The following is an 18250-nucleotide window of genomic DNA, read 5'->3' on the forward strand; positions in this document are numbered from 1 at the left end:
GATGCTCTATCCTTCAACATAATTTTTGCTGATTTTGGTTGCCTGCAAGGCCATCGTTTCGCCTGCAGCCTTACCAAAAGTTTTTTTTTGAAAAACGGGAAGAAAAGGACGGCTGCACCAACTTGCTCCTATGATGCTCTATTGCTTCAAGGAGCCCCCCCTTCCCCCTTCTGATACTTGCAGGGCTGGCGAAATCTATCTGGAAGAAAGACGAGTCAATATTTTCAGTTATCAACCTGTTGAAAAACTCATAGTATGTAGTTTGCCCAAGATAATCTCTTTACTACGTAATTGCCTAACCCTCGAAAGTTGCTGTGCCACAAACTTGTTTTAATAAGTTTGGTTAGTTTCGAATTAGTCTTCGAATTATCAAAGTAATTAAGGAATGGAAGGATATAATGACTGTGCCGAAAACTTGAACAAATGAGTAATATCTAACTTCGAGAAAGAAAAACAAAATAACAAAATGTAATATCACATTGCTAATTTATTACCTCCCAAGTTGAAGTGGCAACTGTGTGAATCCTGGACATAGCTTTTTACTTATTTTCTGTAGGTAATCAGTGCATGACGCTTAAGTAACTACGAATTACACCTACCTAAGTAAGTATAAAGTGAAGTGGTGTTTGCGAACCATGTAATTGCAATATTTTAGTTCGATATTTACACTTATACGTACGTTAGGTACTTACTGTCTGCTGTATTCTGTCATGTTAATAAAGACGTATAGGTATTCAAAGTTTGAGTCAAAAGTAGAAGTAATCTTCATGATTCACAAGATAGGTACTCGTATCTCTTAGGTTAGGGTGCTCTTTATTTGGTGAATTTTTTTGCATCGTGAAGGGAGGGGAAAGGTGAGGTCATCAAAATCAAGGCCAAAATGGGCCAATTACTCAAATGAGGCTCAGAAATTGTAAAAAATATGAAAATTCGTCAGATTCAAGAATTTGGTTGGGTTTCAAGTTGAAAGAAATGCTCTGATCGTTATAATTTGGTATTTGGTACATGAGACAGTTGGAGAGGGAAGGAGAGTGATGCCTACAAAATTATGAAAATCAGTATTTTGATCATTTGATCAGTCCTTACGTTCTCTTATCATGTCGAGTACAATGAATACAAAATTTGTGCAGTCGTACACCTTTGGCCAAACCTTGACCTTCTCAAATGACCGTTTGGCGCCGCAACGCCACAATAAAACATTTCATGTTCAAAAAAAAAAAAAAAAAAACAGAACTATCATAAAAATTGACAATATCAGTGCCAAGAACATCCAAAATGAAATGGAAGTCGACTTAACAACAAATGAGGTTAATACAGCAAACGATTCGTGAAAAAAGTCAAGTAGGTACAACGAAATTTCAGCCTGATACAAAATTACTACGAACTGCAAAAGGTAAACATTGATCTGGGGATATTGGTTTATTTATTTTTTCCCCCATTGTTAACGTTCGTTGAAATTCACACCGAAGTACATTTTATTTGGCCGGATGGCCAGACGAGGAGAATCGTATCAACAAATTCCAGCACTCACGCCAGGATTAGATTTATCAAAAACGAGCCTTTCGGAAAGATAAACGCTTATAAACAGGTATAGAGCGCTCGGCAACGCTCGGTGTGTTTCGTCGTTACTCGATTCGTTTCGAATCCAAAAACAGAAAGATCGTCCTATTATAAATTTGCGTTTTATCGTTTATAGCTTATCTCATTGTTCTTTTCGGTGGCCGTATAAAGCGTTGTACATGTGACGTCTCCTATTCGCTCGTATTTCGTATTTTTTTTTCGTACTTTTTTACGCGATTTTTTTTCCGAAAGAGAATTCATTTTGATTCAACTTTTTTCTGCGGCGCTCGACGAAAAGCAATTTTTCAAATGTTACATTCGTTTAAAAATGAACGTATTTTTAGAAATTTTAAATTCAAGTAATTCGTAAGATTTATCATGGCGTGGTGTTTTTCGTTGAAATTTGTTTCGAGTTGTGTTTATTTTGTGAATGTTTATTTGTTAATTTTCGTTTCCTTATTTTACCACGTTTCCAGCTCTAATGATGTTCACGATTACGAGTCCGGTAAGTTATTTATACTTTGTTGATACGTTTAATGTACTCGAAAGTTGATAAGAAAAAAAGCACGTGGTGCTTTTCCCAGCCATCATTCGAGTTTAATCGTGTCGGCTTGATGAACATTATTTCATTTTCGACCACCATTTTTACCTACTCATATTATTTGCTGGCTGTGTTCTCCAACTATTAATTTTTATCTTAACAGATTTACTTGCTGGTATGCCTTTCATTTTTATTCCTTTTTCCTTCGCCATTCGCCATTCGTCGAATATTTTCGTACTCCGCGGAGTTTTGTTAAAAATGGATTTTTTTTCTCGTTTTTGGCAAAAGAGTTTATTTCGTTTAAACGACCTGAAAACTAAATCATTTTTATTATACAAGTGTATTTGATTTTGAAAATATTTTTTCCCTTCTTTAATATTCTTCCTCTTTGTGCTTGTCTAGTTTCATCTTTCATCGTTATGATGGATGAAATTGAAAAAAAAGCTATACGTGCTCGTTGCTTTCTTGAGAATTACAATTCAAATATTAGCTCGTTATAAAATGTCGCGTAAAGACGACTTCTTCGTTTCTTAGAAAAGCAGACAAGGAAGGGGGTTGAGCTGCGTAGGTTTTGTGTATTTATAAGGAACAGAAATAATTACGAGAATTAAAGGTCCCACTTCGTACTGTTCCTTTCTCATATTGTTCGTCATTGTTCCACCTTGGAAAATTTTTCCCATGGATTTTTTAATTATCGTGAAACGCGTTTGAAAAAATACTTGGTACTGTAAAATATTCAACCGGTAAGTATTCTTGGTCGAGTTTGTGTTCCTCTTCTATCCTTCCATCCTGGTACCTTAAAATATAGATATCTTTTGTTAATCTACGACTACGACGAGTTGCCAAAATCAACGAATTTTCCTCTTCGCTACCTTCGTCGTAAATTTATTTTTCGACGAATTCGTTCTCCTTTTTTTAGAACTCGTCGAACGAATGTAGTAGGTATATTTTCTCAATTTTCATTTTCCTTCACCTCCTATCTGTACCTACCTATTCTGGATCTTTGCAAGAGTAAGGGCATATACTTTTTTTCACTTCCGGATTAGATATGAAAATAATTGCTATTTCGTTCGGCATATACCTGGGATTACTTTTTTTTCTCTCCCTTGGTGAAAATTTGAAGAAAAAAGCTTCTCGTAAAAGACATTGACAGACTTCTCAGCATGATTGAAACTCTGCACATATTTCTCTCTGATGCATATGTAGACTTTTACGTACAGACTGTAACGGTGTGAAAAATGAATACCTCGTTCGCTCGACAGTGTTTTCCATTCGAGAGACGAGAGGTATATTTTTTTTTTACTTTTTTTTATCTCTACAAGGCGGCGTGAATTACGCCGGAAGATAGTTTAAAATATTCGTATGTCTGTATATTTCTTCACTTTTGTGTACATAATGTGGAACAGGGGTGTGAAAAAAAAAGAAAGCTTCGACGACGAGCGTCGTCTCTAGTTACCAAACATAATTAAGGACAAAAAGCTAATTTACAAGTCAAAATAATCGTTTGAAAAGCTTCTTCTTTTAAGATGTCGTTTCATTTTGTAAATAAATCTGCTCCGATCTCTGTAGATATTCGGAGTGTAAAGGAATTACTAATAATGTTATCGTTATGATGTTGACAATAAATATTGATCCTTCAAAAGTGCACCTACCCTTTGGGAACTGAAAGCTATCCTCGTATATATTTTACTGGATCGATTTTTTCAATTAATTAGCAAAAATCTTATTGAAAAATTGCTCTTGGAAATTTTCCACTTTACTCACTATCTGTATAATTGTCTTGTTTTAGCGTTTATTAATTCTTATAATATTATTAGATGATCTTAATTAAAGCTCTTTTTCGTTCTTTCGCGCTCTTTATCATTTCCACGAATCAACTTTTTAAAAACTTGCTTTAGTTAAACCGTTTGCGAGAGATAGATATATTTTTGTTTTTTTAAAAAGTGTTCTCATTAATTTCTACCTATCCCCTTACTTTTGTAGAGCAATTGTTAAAATGTATAGTATATTTTAGAGGGTGCTTTTAGGCGAATTTCATTCATAAGATGTTCGATTACTGTACTAAATTCATTAGGTACCTTGCGGTTAAATTGGTGAAAAGACGTGCCCAAAAACTCCTTTGCGATTCCTGAAAATTATGTTGATGATTTTCAGGAAATATTTTATAGCTCTTCTAAGTTTATTGGTTTAATATGTACTTAATAGTCTTGAAAATGAAATTCCAGATAATATCTTTCAGTGTAATTTCTAATTCAATTTTGACTGATGCAGTATTTTAGTAATCAATGAACAATATGAATCCACCTAATTTTGACATTTCTGTTAGGTAAAGAAGAAATAAGTGATCAAATGCGAGTAGAAACATACTGAAGTCTTATGATAGAAATTTGTTTGTCAGTGATAAAAATTGCTCAGGAGTTCATTGATACTGATATGAAAAGACATACCTATCACAATTTAAAGGTCCTATAAAATAATTTTGAGGGGAACTTTTTTTTCATTCTTCAACTGTGAAATTGGAAAAAGTCCTGGCTACTTTTGTTCAATGAACGAGTGAAATACGTAGGTAGGTACAGTTTTACTGAAAATCATTGATGAAAATTGAAATTATGGTTGTTTATGTTTACGCTCTGATTTTCCTAACACAAAAATATAGTTTTTCTAGAGAAATTAGGCAGTGTAGAAATCCATTTTTCAAACAATTTTCTGTTTAATTGTACATTTATTTACCATGCTTAATACCAATTCTGAATTGGTGAAATTTGAACCGTATAATTTATTTTATTTTTTCCCAAGAAGGCTTTGTTTCTGATATATTCTAAGCAAGACCAAGAGGTAAAACAGTCGACTGGAATTAGAAATTACATATCTTGTTTGTGCTGAAAACACATCAAAATTTTTAAATTTTTTCCAGTTAGATACATAGGTACTAATTTTATAAGAAAGGTAATCTTATGAAGAAAGTCGAACATTCTACCAATAATAAAAAAACAAACAAAAAAAACAAACCATCAGCTATTATTTTGCTGATTGCAAGATAGTTTTTGCATTTTGCTTTCTTTGTAAGTACGTACGTTTGTTGGTTGCTAAGTTCGCTTTTAAATATCAACTTGAAGCTGATTTCTCATTTCTTGATCTTTTTCATAATATAAACTTGTAGAATGTACCTACCTACTACTTTTATTAAAATGATGTCAAAAAAATTTCTCGTAAATTAGAACATTCAACTAAACAACTTTTGATGGAATAATCAATGGGAAAACTTTAATTGAACGACAGATTAAGTGAATTGCACGACAGAAAAATCCCATGACGAAATCGTGTTTTTGAATGACAGCAATTTAATGACAGTTTTGGTCATTAAAATGACAGCATTGAACGACAGACCTTGAACGACAAGCATAGAAAATTCACACCGCGAGAAAGGGAATGCACGACGAACATGGGAAAGCCCGATGAAATAATTTCAATTTCCAGATTGAATTGTCCCTTTTTTGAGTGAGGTGGCCATCTCACTACCAATTTGGACGAAGTGGTATCAATGGGCTGTTAGCGATATCCCCAGTGTATTAAAATTTAAAAAATAAATAAATAAAAAATAAACTCTTCTTACTAAAAAATAAAACTCGTTTTTAGGCATCTCGCAATGAAAATTGTTTCGCTCGGCCCAATTTGTTCCTAATTTTAAAATGAGCAAATTTCACATTTTGATCAGGCCTCCCAAAATCCGAAAAAGAAAACAAAAATTTTCATAAGTCATATGAATATTGAATCAATTGGCCAAACTTGATGCATTTCTTATTTATTTATTTATTTATTTATTTATTTTTAATTAAAAAAGTTGATAATCAAGGTTTAACTATTCTTTTATATCTGAGGAAGTATCCCATTTGAAGAGACTGAAGCTTACAAAAAAAATTACACCTTCCCCCCAAAAAACCTTTTTCTTTAGAAAATTGGAAAAAATAGTCTGGAAAAATTGATCTGGAAAACCTGGAAAAGTCAGGGAAAATTACTTCCAGAAATGAGTGGACATCCTTGCAATAGAAGCAGAAAATGTTCCTCTGGGGCAGATGAGGAAGAGGGGTAGGCCAAAGAAGGCAAAAAAGGCACATCTCATATATTCATACTGTTCTTATGTTAAATTGATATTTTTAATAATTAATCGTTTTTGGAAATTTTAATTTTGTGAATAAATTTGTCGCCTTTATCATTATGTCGTTGTTCATTTCCTGAAGTCGTCGATGCATTTCATTCAATTTGTCTGGCATACGCTGGCGTTCACTTGATTTTTTTGGCGTGCACTTGAATTGTTGTTGTCATGCAATGGTTGAAAACTGTTTCCGTCGTTAGAAAGGTGGTTTTGGGACGTTAGAATCTGTCCTACTAAACACTTTTTTTTTGTCGTTCAAATCATTTAATCTGTCGTGCCGATAAATGGCACCCATAATCAATGTAGGTATTCTCACCTTTAGACATGTAGCATGAATTTTTAAAAATTCTGATTTTTTTAGTTCCACTTCTTGTTGATAGAAAGATGTCTGATTTTTATAAAATTGAATTCAAAAAATAATGTACTGTACCATGTAATTTTTTATGAACCCCACTTCAAAATTTCAAATCATCATTGACAAGAAGTCGAGAAAACGACTGCCATGCCGGTACCTTTTTCAAATTTGGCGCCAAAATATTATTGCTTACATGCTTAGCATTATAAAAATACTATGTACTCGTTAATTGGATCTTTCAGAATACTACTCGCTGATTGGCTAAGTGTTATTAGTCTGTACGCCTTGATTGAACGGTTTCTTTGTGACTTCTAAAATGGACCACTTTCCTGTGTTCGGGTGAATTGGATTTCTGCGAACAGCTACAGACTACTTTTTTGAATTTGGTGGGCAAAATTTGTAGCTTATCATTGTCAAGCATTGAGTATAAAATCGCGATCTCTAATTGATTAGTTGAATCTTGATGATTAGTACAATCGCACGCTGAGGTTTCCCTCCAAAAACCCTGAAAGGCAACATTCATGAAAATGTGTGATGAATGGTCTGCTAGTCTTAAAAATTTGAAAATGATGAAATACTACCTATTGTTACTTCACTGAAAAGTGGTGAAGTGGTGGGATGAACAGGTTACTCTACACAGTAACCTCTCGATTATCCGACCTAATTGGAGGGTCAGGTGGGTCAGATACCAAAAAAGTCGTGTAATCCAAAAAGAAAGTTTTTTGCGTAGAAATGAAGTGCATAAGCTTGAGAAGACAATTTTTCATCCATAAAATCAAGTTTTTGCTCTGAATATGGGCAATGAATTGAAAAAACCATAAATAAACAAAAATAATATATTTGTACTTTTGTACATGACTGAAAATTAAATAGCCTACCGACTCAAATTATAATTTTTGAGGTGAGTTAGATCGATTTCAAGGAAAATATTAACGTTAGAATACAAAACGTTGCATACTGCGTATTTATAGGTACTCATTCCAAAATCGAAAATTAGGGGGTTTGTTTAGAATTTTGGATTATCCGACCTTGTTAGAGCAGGGCGGATAAGGCGAAAAGGAAGTCAGATAAATTTGTACCGGGCCGGCCGATAACTCGAAAGTCGGATAATTCGGAGTCGGATAATCGAGAGACTACTGTATGTACGAATGTGTGAAAAATTGAAGGAGAAAGGGTCTTAAAAAATTTTAATATAGAAGTAAAGTGAGAGAATGAATAAAGCTTTTTCTATCTTGATATTTCTTTTGTTCGATTTATTTGCAACTCTTAATTTTCAAGTTGAGCAAAATCTCATCTGGATTGGAAAAGAAAAAACTCTCTCCTTATTTTTAATGCTTTTTATTGCAAAGATCTTTTCAAAAAGTACAACTTTTCATCATCAGGCAAGAGCACTTAATGAACAAATACAAAGTGTGCATCTTAAAGTAAAGGTTGGGTGTGGTCACTCCTTTGGGTGTGTCAGTTTCTCTGTGTTGTGATTGGTCCTAAAACTTGGGTGTGGTCACTACCAGGATGGGTGTGTCTGTTTCTTGGAATGTGTATGTGACTGGTTCCATGTAGGCATTTGAGCAGGTCAATGTCCAAAGGTCCCAAGTCATCATTGAGGAGTTTTTCTCTATTGTTTTTGTGCATGGCTATTGCTTCCCTAATTGGTAGTTCTGATATTCTGGCAACTGGTTTTTCTAGGGTCAAGTTGAGTTCAGTTATTGTGTGTCCAGTTGCTATAATGTGGTCTCCTATTGCTGATTTTCCTTCAATATTGTATCTCGCTTTGTGCATATGTTCCTTGTATCTGGTTATGATGTTTCTCTTAGTCTGTCCTATGTAAAGTTTGTCACAGCCAGAGCATGTGATCTTATAAATTCCAGATTGATCAGTTTTTGGGTCCTTGTCCTTGAGGCTACCCAGTAGGGTTTTCAGTTTATGTTGATTAGTTGTGACAGGTTCTAAATCATTTTTCCTGAAGATCTGACAAAGTTTGTTGGTTATGACTGGGTAGTGGGTCAACTTGATTCTTCTATTGTCTGGTTTATCTCTTTGGAATGTGGTGATCTCTTTCAATCTTTGTTTGCTTATATGGTTTTTGATGAGGGTGTCTATTGTTCTAGTCTTGTATCCCAGATTGTTGGCTACTCTTTTAATGTGGTCAAATTCTCTCTTTCTATTTCCTGGGCTCAAGGGTAGTGCACAACATCTATGGACCATACTGTTAAAAGCAGCCAGTTTTTGGCTCCAGGGCTGGTAAGAGTCAGCAGGAATGTAGTTGTTAGTGTGAGTAGGCTTCCTGTAGATGTCATATTCCAATTTGTTGTCTTTTCTGGTGATTAGGATGTCCAAGAATGGCAGTTGTTGGTTGTTTTCATATTCATAGGTGAACTTGATGTACCTACTATTCATCTCTGTGATTAAAAAATCATTGAATTCATTTTTTAAAAGTAATAAATGGCTTATGCTCCTTCTGTTAGAAAGCTAGACAACCCATTCGTTAAATAACACCCTGTATAATACAAAATATTCCCATAAAAAATTTTTTCCGAAATTTGGAAAATTCAGCCAAAAAAGTACCGCTGCTTGTCTCGTTGCTGCTCTTTTTCTGGTTTACAAACTTTTTATCTTAATTCGTTTCATTAAAAAGACGCACTTGTGATATAATTAGGTATTTTTTTATAAAGCTACAGATTTCATGCATCAAATTTAAACACTTTACATTAAGTACGTAGATTTTTCACCTTTAATTAATGCTCTCCGCTTTTGTGAGAGATTCGCGATGAAATCTACAACAAATGGCTGTTAAAGTTTTTACATCGTAGCGGATTTTTGTCTTTACACGAAAATTACTCGAAAGATGTACCGCTTGTACCTGTGGCTGCGGTTGTGGCGAGTGGTAGAACAAAAGTAATACCTTGCTAAGAAAAAAGACAGGATGGCCGGAAAAAGAAAACCATTTATCAAGTACCTCTTGAATTTCAAGGATCGAAGGATTTATCTGCGGGGAATGCTCGTAAAACACCATAATCATCAATCAGCAATTGTACTAGTATTTTGTTTTAGCAAAAAGAAAAAAAAATCGGCCACATTAAGGTGAAAACTAATGTTTTATAGATTTAAAAAAAAGAGAAGGAGGAAAGAGAGATGAAGAACACATTGTATTGCCTTCTAGAAGATTTAAAACGACTGAAAAAAGTTTTTTGATTGAACGTTGGCAAGTTGAACGCTTTTATACTTACCAACTCGAATTACCCTCTAAAATGTTAATATTTATAAAAGCTTTTTATCAAAGTCTCAAAGTGGTTACGAATGATTACAATTTTAAACACCGCTTTCGATAATCACTCGAGATACGACCACTATAGATTCAAGATTGCTATTTAAAGAAAATGACGGAAAAAAAATTTTTTACCTCGTTGGGGAGTTGGACGATTGTACTCGTCCCACGCTACCTCATCGCGAATAGACCTGTGCCAGCGACCGACTAATATAAACCTTTGGTAATAATCCGTCGAGTTTGAGAATAGTGTTAATTCAAATACGCTATATCGGCTGTAGCAAAAGGCGAGGTAAACAGTTAACGCCATCTCTATATCATCCTTTGTGAATTTCCTGTTTGGTAAAGGTACCTTTTTGCTGTTTGTTATTTTGACATGGGGGTGCGCGCGTGGTCCACAGAGAGGCAGAGGCATTTTCATTATTACGCGAGTACTACAACTATACTAAAGCCACCGCTGCTCTGTGACATCCTACTTCATTTCTCTAAATGAATTCGCGCCTTCTCTCGTATACAGTATTTGAAAATTTTGCATCTCCTCTTCACCCTTGTTCGAATCGAATTCATTGTCGTAGGTGTTATTGGTATTTTTGGCCCAATGTTAGCTTGTGTGTTTTTAATAGGACTTAGCCGGCCGCCGACCGCCTGTGTTCGTGTATTTAATTCGCTGCGGCCACGTATACATTCTATACGTATATCGATAGGTGTACGATAGAATGCACGGTGGAGGTGCGCTCTTTATTTTAACCACGTAATGATATTCTGATTATCTGGCCGCAAAAGCTACTACCTGCTTATTTTACCCATTTAATGAACAGACTCCCGTTGTTATGGGTAATTTCTAAAATATTATATCCGTGTAACTGGATGTGTACGTATACGTTGTATGCGGTAGCTTTAAAGTTTGATAGAAGTGAGATTTCACATGTTATTGCTCTTTCTATGCCATCCCTCGCATTGCCAATTCCACGTTGAGTTATTTTATCTTCCTCTGTTGAATCTGAAACAGTCAGAATTATTGTAATTGGTTCATTTGGTGGATGGTAAAATTTTCCATGATTAGAGGTAAGTATATAAGTAAGGGAACTTCTGAATTTAGTCGTTTCAGTTTTCCATCAAAGTTCGGTGGATGGTAAAAGTACATCAGTGGGGGAAAATGGATGGAGAAGGGCCGATGTTTTAATAAAGACAGGTTAGAAGTACTTTTACCGATCCAAACAAAACCAAGTAGGCACCTATGCTCTGGGTCGGATGAATGCAAACAAATTATTGAAGTTTCCTGATATGCTCGCAGCTTTTTAAATTTTAGAGACATCACATTTTGTAAGAGAACTTTGCTTTGTTTAAGTATCTATACAAGAATTCTAAGTACAATAAACTACATACATTAGAAATTCGGGTTTTGGAAATTCAAAGATACTCGTACCCTTCTCTTTTAGTTCCTGTGTGTGAAAAATCAACTGAGCATTGATCTTCTTCGACCTGAGTCAAGTTCTGTTCAGATCTATCGGAGGAGGGGCGGTGGGGCGATTATGATTATTTCCTCGTAAGAGTTCATCTCCTTTATGTGACATGGGTAACCCATCTTGAAGTTCACGTTCCAAAATTGAAAAAGATGAATTTTGCTCGCTTGGAAATTTTTTTTTCTCAACAATATTTCTACCTTGGATTAAATAGCATAACAAGGAGACCTTTGCAACCCGTCAACTTCGATTAGAGTGAAATTTGGCTCACTATAAGAGTATGTTACCGAAATATCAGATCAAATTTTTAGCTGTCGAAGTAGATTTTTCGATTTTTGGAGAATTTTTGAAAATTACAAAATTGGAGTTTTGAAAATATTTTCATATCAGCTAGGTACTCCAAAAAAAAACCGAAAAATTAGATAAGTTTTCGGCTATTTTTTTCAATTGTTTGAAATTGACAAGAATTATAGAAAAAAATTGGCATCTATGTCTTCCCAAATATTTCCCAAGTTCCACTGTTCCAGAAATAACATCATTCGATGTTTTGGCTCAATTAATCCGAAACATTTGAGCAAAAAATATTCTCAAAACACTTAATTTGGTACCTTAAAAATATACGCAATTTTTGCGAATCTTTAATCACTCAGTAAACCCTTGGATTTTAACGCAGAATCTTATTATCATCTTTTAGAAGTGACTATCTTTGTCAAAACAGGTTGGGATGAAAGCTTGAGCAAAAAACTCGATTTTTTTTCGAAAATGCCCCTCTTTGGGGACCCATATCTTCCCTTTAGGGACATTCCCGGAGCTAAAATTTTTTCTGAGTGACTTTCAACTAAATGTAAAGGTTTTCGCTGGATTTGGTCAAAATCTTACGATATTTTTTCTGACGCAAATCGCCCTAGTGAAATGAATATAGAAATAAAAATCTGAAAATCGGTTCGAATACATGAAGTCGACCCCTCCCCCTTCGATTTCCACCCCTTCATTTTCGAGCCGATTTAAAGTCTCCTGCAAAAGTTGAATTTTCTCCAGTAATTTCAAATCGTTTCAGAAAGAGTTGTAATCAATTTCGGTAGCTGAAATTTAGTTATGATCGAGGTGATAGGTTGAAAACTGAATTTTTTATGAGTTCATAATCTCAACTTGAAAAAAAAATTTGGAACACGTAAGTAATTTTTGCTACAAATCATTAAAAACATTATCTTCCTCCGTCAAAATTATTACGGGATTGAATTTTCAGCAACTGAAATTGACCAAAACGATTTTTGGAGCAATTTGATATTTCTGGAGAAAAGTAAACTTATTCTGAAGGCTTCAGATCAGCTCGAAAATGAAGGAAATCTAATCAGGAAGTCGGCTTTAGTATCTACACAAATCGATTTAAAGATTTTCATCTCTATATTCACTCTTTTCGTAGAAAATTGATGTATCTACTTCCCAAGAGACCATATTTATTCGCCTAAAATTGTAAAATCTGCTTCTACAGCTCAAAATTTGGTTTTGAGGTCAGGGTGATGCTATTTTAGTGAGCCAAATTTTAGCTTAATTGGAGTTGACAGATTATAAAGGTTCTCTTGTATAAATGTACATCTCCCCCCGCTCTCCTTCCATCATGAGTAGTTCTTGAGCAATTTGAACGAAACTAAGAACTGCAGTTTGAAATTTTTTTCATGTTTTGTGAGACAAGGTTTCAGCTAGAGTGATCAAAAAATCGTGTTTGACTTTCTGATAAAATTTTATGTTAGAAAAAAAGTCTAAAAAAGTTCAGAAAACGCCAATCAACTTCTCTTGCTTCAAAAAAAAGTTACAGCTTTTTCAGAAATTAAAAAAAAAAAATGTCAAAAAATCGACACCAAAACTTGAAACACATTTTTCCGAAAATATGATCAAGAAATCAATTCGACTTTTTGACGAATTTTCTAGTAAAAAAGTCCTGATACCTAATTCGAAAAATGGCGACCCTACTCAATCTATTTTGCGCTAAAAAAAGTTGTAGCCGTTTGAAGTTAACTACTCGTGCTTTTTCAGATGTAAAAAAATTACCAAAAAATCTACACCAAATCTTGAAACACATTTTTTTGGCAGAAGTGATTTTGATCACCAGAAGCATTATTCCACGACACATATCTAATCTACCTAACCTATGCATTGAAATTCCAAACGCCATTTTCCTCCTTGAATAGGTATATTTGACTCGAAGTGTGAGTGTCTTCTTACCTATTTAGACAATTGAGAAAGCTTGAAAATTCATTTTTTTGGATGCGTTATTAGCCCTAGACTGATGCTTGATTTTTTTTCTTCAACATTTTATCTCATGTTGGAGCTGTGATTAAAAATTATGCAAAATTTGCTATACGTATTATTGTTCATTTTGTTCATTACTTACTATGTAGTGGGGCTAGCGAAAAATCATTTCCAAAAAGCGAGAAGCCTATTGACCCCTTAATTGAACTTCAAGGGCCCCTCCCTCATTTCATGGATGTAATTGGTAGATATCGGTTTTGCATTGATCAAAAGTCTGCTGAACATAAAATGATGCCACATCTCCAATAAGATTACCATAAGATAGGTATCACTTTCAGGACTCTTAATGAATTTTGAGTGAAGTTTGATGCTTTGAGATCATGTGTATTAATGATCAATTATGTAAAATTGAGCCGATTTTACGCAGAAAATTTAGACATTTCTTCAAAGAGCATAAATTTTTTTGATGGAACTACATTTGCATCAACTTCTAAAACAATACCTACTAATTTCTTGACAAATTCTAAAGTGCTATAATATTTAAGAATATGACTACGCGGACTTCGCTTTATATACCTAGTACGTTCAAAATATTTCAGTGGAAATTTACCAATCCATTAATGTTATTTTGTCGCGTAATGAAATTTTTAAACGAGTAAATAGAGAAAAACTTTAAAAACTCAACCAAACCTTTTCCCCGTTAACAACTTGCAACTTTTTATCACTTGTATTAGAGAAAAACTTTTCAGTCCTGTTTTCGTCGAACGAACGTCGATATGCTGAGACTTCACGCGGACGCGAATTGCGACCTACAATCAAACCCTCTCTTATTTTGAGTAAATCCCTCGCTCGAGGTCCGATTTGTGTTAATAAATTAAATTTTTTTTGGAAAAAAGTCTACACTAGTACCTTTTTACCCCCTGTCGAATCAGACTGAAGAAAAACACTGGGCGCGACGACGAGTTCGATATTAATTTAGAAATGGCAAAAAATCTGGTATTTTAATTAAAAATTCTCATTAAAAATCTTTCAAATAAAACACCCTCCGCGAAATTAAAATTTACGTCGGAGTTAGGTTTGTGATTGTGTTTTAATCCGAGTTCGATGTATTTTTTTTTATTTTTATTTATTTATTTCGTCAAAATGAAATATTTTGATAACTGTATACAACATCTACCTACATCTCGACACGCCAAGGAATGAGCACGAGCAGCTTTTGAAGATGACATTGTCGGCGCGACGACGACGCTGACGGCAGCACTCGCTTCGCTTTTTATAATAGCATTTTATATACCAAAGAGAAGACTCGACTCGTTTTTACTTACCGCGGAAGTCGAGGAGGCGCATGATTCGGCGTCGAGTTGGCGAACTTAATCATATTTTATACGCTTTAATTAGTCACTTCAAAGGTACCCGTTTAACAAAAGCTCATATTCAAAAGTGGAATGCAGCTTATTATAAGGCGAATAAAATTTATTCTAATGTGTAATAGAGTAGATTGATAAAAATTCGCTAATTAAATCGGGTAATACGATATACTCTTGCCAGAGCCGGCGAAATTCACTTTTTCCGCGCGCCTAGATAACTATGCTTTTAAGCAGGTAATGCGCCGGAAAATAAATGACTGACGTTGGAAGCGCGATTACCATAATGAAAGAGTAAACAATAAAAACACAACGGTACCCGCTATGTAAATTATAGAGAGATGAAGATATGACATTCGACTCGACGACGACGATGACGATGACGACGACAACGCAGCTGCGAAATTTTCCAAACTCGGGCTGCTTCCCAGAGGCGAACAGCGAACCGTGTTGAGAGGAAAAAATTACTTACTCGGAGAGCCAATTTTCAATACTTTACTTTTTACGTGACCTACACCTTAAGGCGATGTAGTAAACGAGAAGCGTGAAGAGAGGTGAAAAACTAAACGAATTCCAATACATAGGTAAAATATTGAAACGAAAAATCCGTAATTTTAAGCTTAAAAGGTGCTTGGGCCGATACTCTGGCTTCTAACGAGGCGAAGTTTGCGGAGATGACGGCGTTTCCTGTAATTTTTTTCCTCGTACTGTTTTCAAAGACAACGAAATAATTTTCGCTACAGCGAGTTCGGTTTATTGAAAAATCAAAATCAAGCTTCAGTTTTTGACCTCTGTGTGTGAAGTATTTCTGTACCAGGTGGTAGAATGATCGAAATGGCTCTATAAAAATCTAAGTAAGTAAAAATAGGTACCTGAATATAGGTATAATCTTGTCAATAAAAGTATACGAATATCCTGAAAATTACCTCAAATGCTTAATAGCATTTTCTTTTTCAAAGCGAACCTGCTTCTTGTTCCTACCCTTACAAATTTTCATCAGTTTTATTTTTTTTCTCCAGTCACTAACTTAATTTCAGTATCTTAAATTGAACTAAAATAATTCAACCAAAAAAGGTAGACAAATATGGGGCAAGGTAGGTATCCGAAACACCAATGAAATATTTATTATTCTACTCGAGCTCATCGCCGTACTACCCTCCAAATATAACCGCTACGTTTATTCCTTCAAATCGAAAATTTTTCAAAATTCCACCTCCTCTATTGCATTTACGCGGAAACGAAAGGTTTCAGCAGTCGTCTTTCTCGACGTCACGATAGTCACACAAATTTAATGTAAAAACAAAATTAAGTCGATAAGAATGGAATAGTCGCGAAGGAGCCAAAACTATACCAGATAAAATTAACTCGTAGTCGAAGGTACTGATGTCGAGGTACGAGGAGCCGCTTCAGAGAGCCAGAGAAATTTCCATTTGATCTCGAGAAGGCTAATGGATATTTTGCTTATGGACAAAGTCCCAATAGAGAAAATGTTACCAAACACTATAACAAACGAATAGCCAACCATCAATGTATAATAATTTACACCGATATTCGAAACTCACGGGATTATTCGTGTTTTGTTCTTCCCTTCGCCCTTCGATTCCTCTCCTCTTTCAGGTTTTATTTTTAGAGTATTTTAATTATTAAAGTATTTTGAAACGAAGATACCCACGGAGTGTTTAAATTATACAAGTTTTCCACCTTGTATAGGGTAAGAAGATATACACGAGTTTCGATTTTCGCATCACTTTGCGAAATTACTCATTTTTAATTGGCGAAAATTTACGAATTTAATTTAGTGAAATATTAAGATTAACTACTTATTGTTTTTTTAAAAAAATTATTATTGTTTCGAGGAAAATAAATCATATAAAATTATTGGCGTAGAATATAAATATTTTAAAGAAAGTTTTAGGCATACTGAAATTTTGTTAGCAGCATGTAATTGTATAGGTCAAGGTGGATCGTCCAAAGAAAAAGTCAACGGATTTTGATCAAAGAGACCTTCATTTTGAGTTGAAAGTTATTCAAAAAAAATTTCAGCCAGGGAGGTACTCCTGGAGGAAGATGTAAAAGCTCTCAAAGAGGGGGCATTTTCCAACAAATCGATTTTTTTCACTCCTGTCACTACTCAACATTTTTTTTTTTTTTTTTTTTGAGAAATGACCCAGTCCCAAATTGAAGCATTTGAGATTCTGCGTTGATCTCCGCAATTGTTATTAAAATCCAAGACCACTTTCAGGGTTTTACTAAGCTGTTAAAAATTTGCAAATCGCTTATTTTTGGATACATTTGTATTTTGAACATTTTTTCATCGCAATTATTTTGCATAGTAAATAGTACCTAAATGATGCCAAAATATTTTTTTTAAATATGATTTCTGAAACTGGGTAAATTTTTTAGAATGCAGGGGTGCCAATTCAAAATATCGAAAAATTTTTATAAATTTTTGGCCTGTTTTTCTCAGTTTTTTGAAAATGACAAAAAGGAATAGAAAATATTTAGTTTGTATTTTTATAAAATTTGTCGTATTAATTTTGTATTTGTATTTTTTTTCATGTTGAAGATTCCAACCTGAAAAAAATCAACTAGGTACATATCTTCTTTTAGGTACTTCAGAAGAGATGTTCTTTTAGTCGCGTTCTTGCATAAAATGTTAGACACTAGGTATTTTCTCTATCCCCTTCCCCTCATTTTTCTACGTAGAAGGCAGATTTTTGGATACGTTATGATACGTTATACAACTTTTGATTTCCTATCGATGGCGTTTATGGATAATTTTCAATTTATTTTAAAAATATCCATAAACGTCATTTTTAGGGGTACCTAAAATGTGAGGCTGTAAAAAAAAGGTTCAAAATTACGAATATTCAGAGAGCTTAATTCAACTTTTTCATCTAGATTATTGAATATATACCTCAAAACGTTACGTTTGGCGCAAATCGCAGGTTTCTAGTTTTTCAGGGGTTCCCAAAATATCGAAATTACGAAAAATTGGGAAATTGGATTTTTGAGTTCCAGTGAAAATTTTTATTGAGCTCAAAATTTGGCAGGATGGAGGTCTTTCAGATACTAATAAACTGTAAAAAACTTTTTAGCGGGGGGTTCAAAGGGTAAGTCCAAAATGGTGGTTCCAAAATTTTCAAAAAATTGAAACCCCCCCCCCATTTCTGCCCCCAAGGGTCGAAAATAGAAAAATCTCCTCGCATAACGTTTATCGGGTTCAAACAGATGATATTTTACGCTAAAAAAGTTTTTGAAAATGATACTCAGTGGTTCCTAAAATTTTTTTTTATTCG

The 18250-nt window shown here is 34.3% G+C and overlaps 1 protein-coding gene across 1 annotated transcript in view; it reads left to right on the forward strand.

Annotated features, from left to right (window-relative positions):
• Positions 1-1684: 1684 nt before the first annotated feature.
• LOC135841489 (nephrin-like) overlaps positions 1685-18250 on the forward strand; it is a 216152-nt gene continuing 199586 nt past the window's right edge. The window contains exon 1 of the mRNA XM_065358464.1: positions 1685-2065. Within this exon, the coding sequence (XP_065214536.1) occupies positions 1939-2065 (127 nt within the window). The 5' untranslated portion in view covers positions 1685-1938. The remainder of the gene's footprint in view (positions 2066-18250) is intronic.

This window comes from Planococcus citri, chromosome 3, assembly GCF_950023065.1.
Source record: "Planococcus citri chromosome 3, ihPlaCitr1.1, whole genome shotgun sequence".
NCBI lineage: Eukaryota > Metazoa > Arthropoda > Insecta > Hemiptera > Pseudococcidae > Planococcus > Planococcus citri.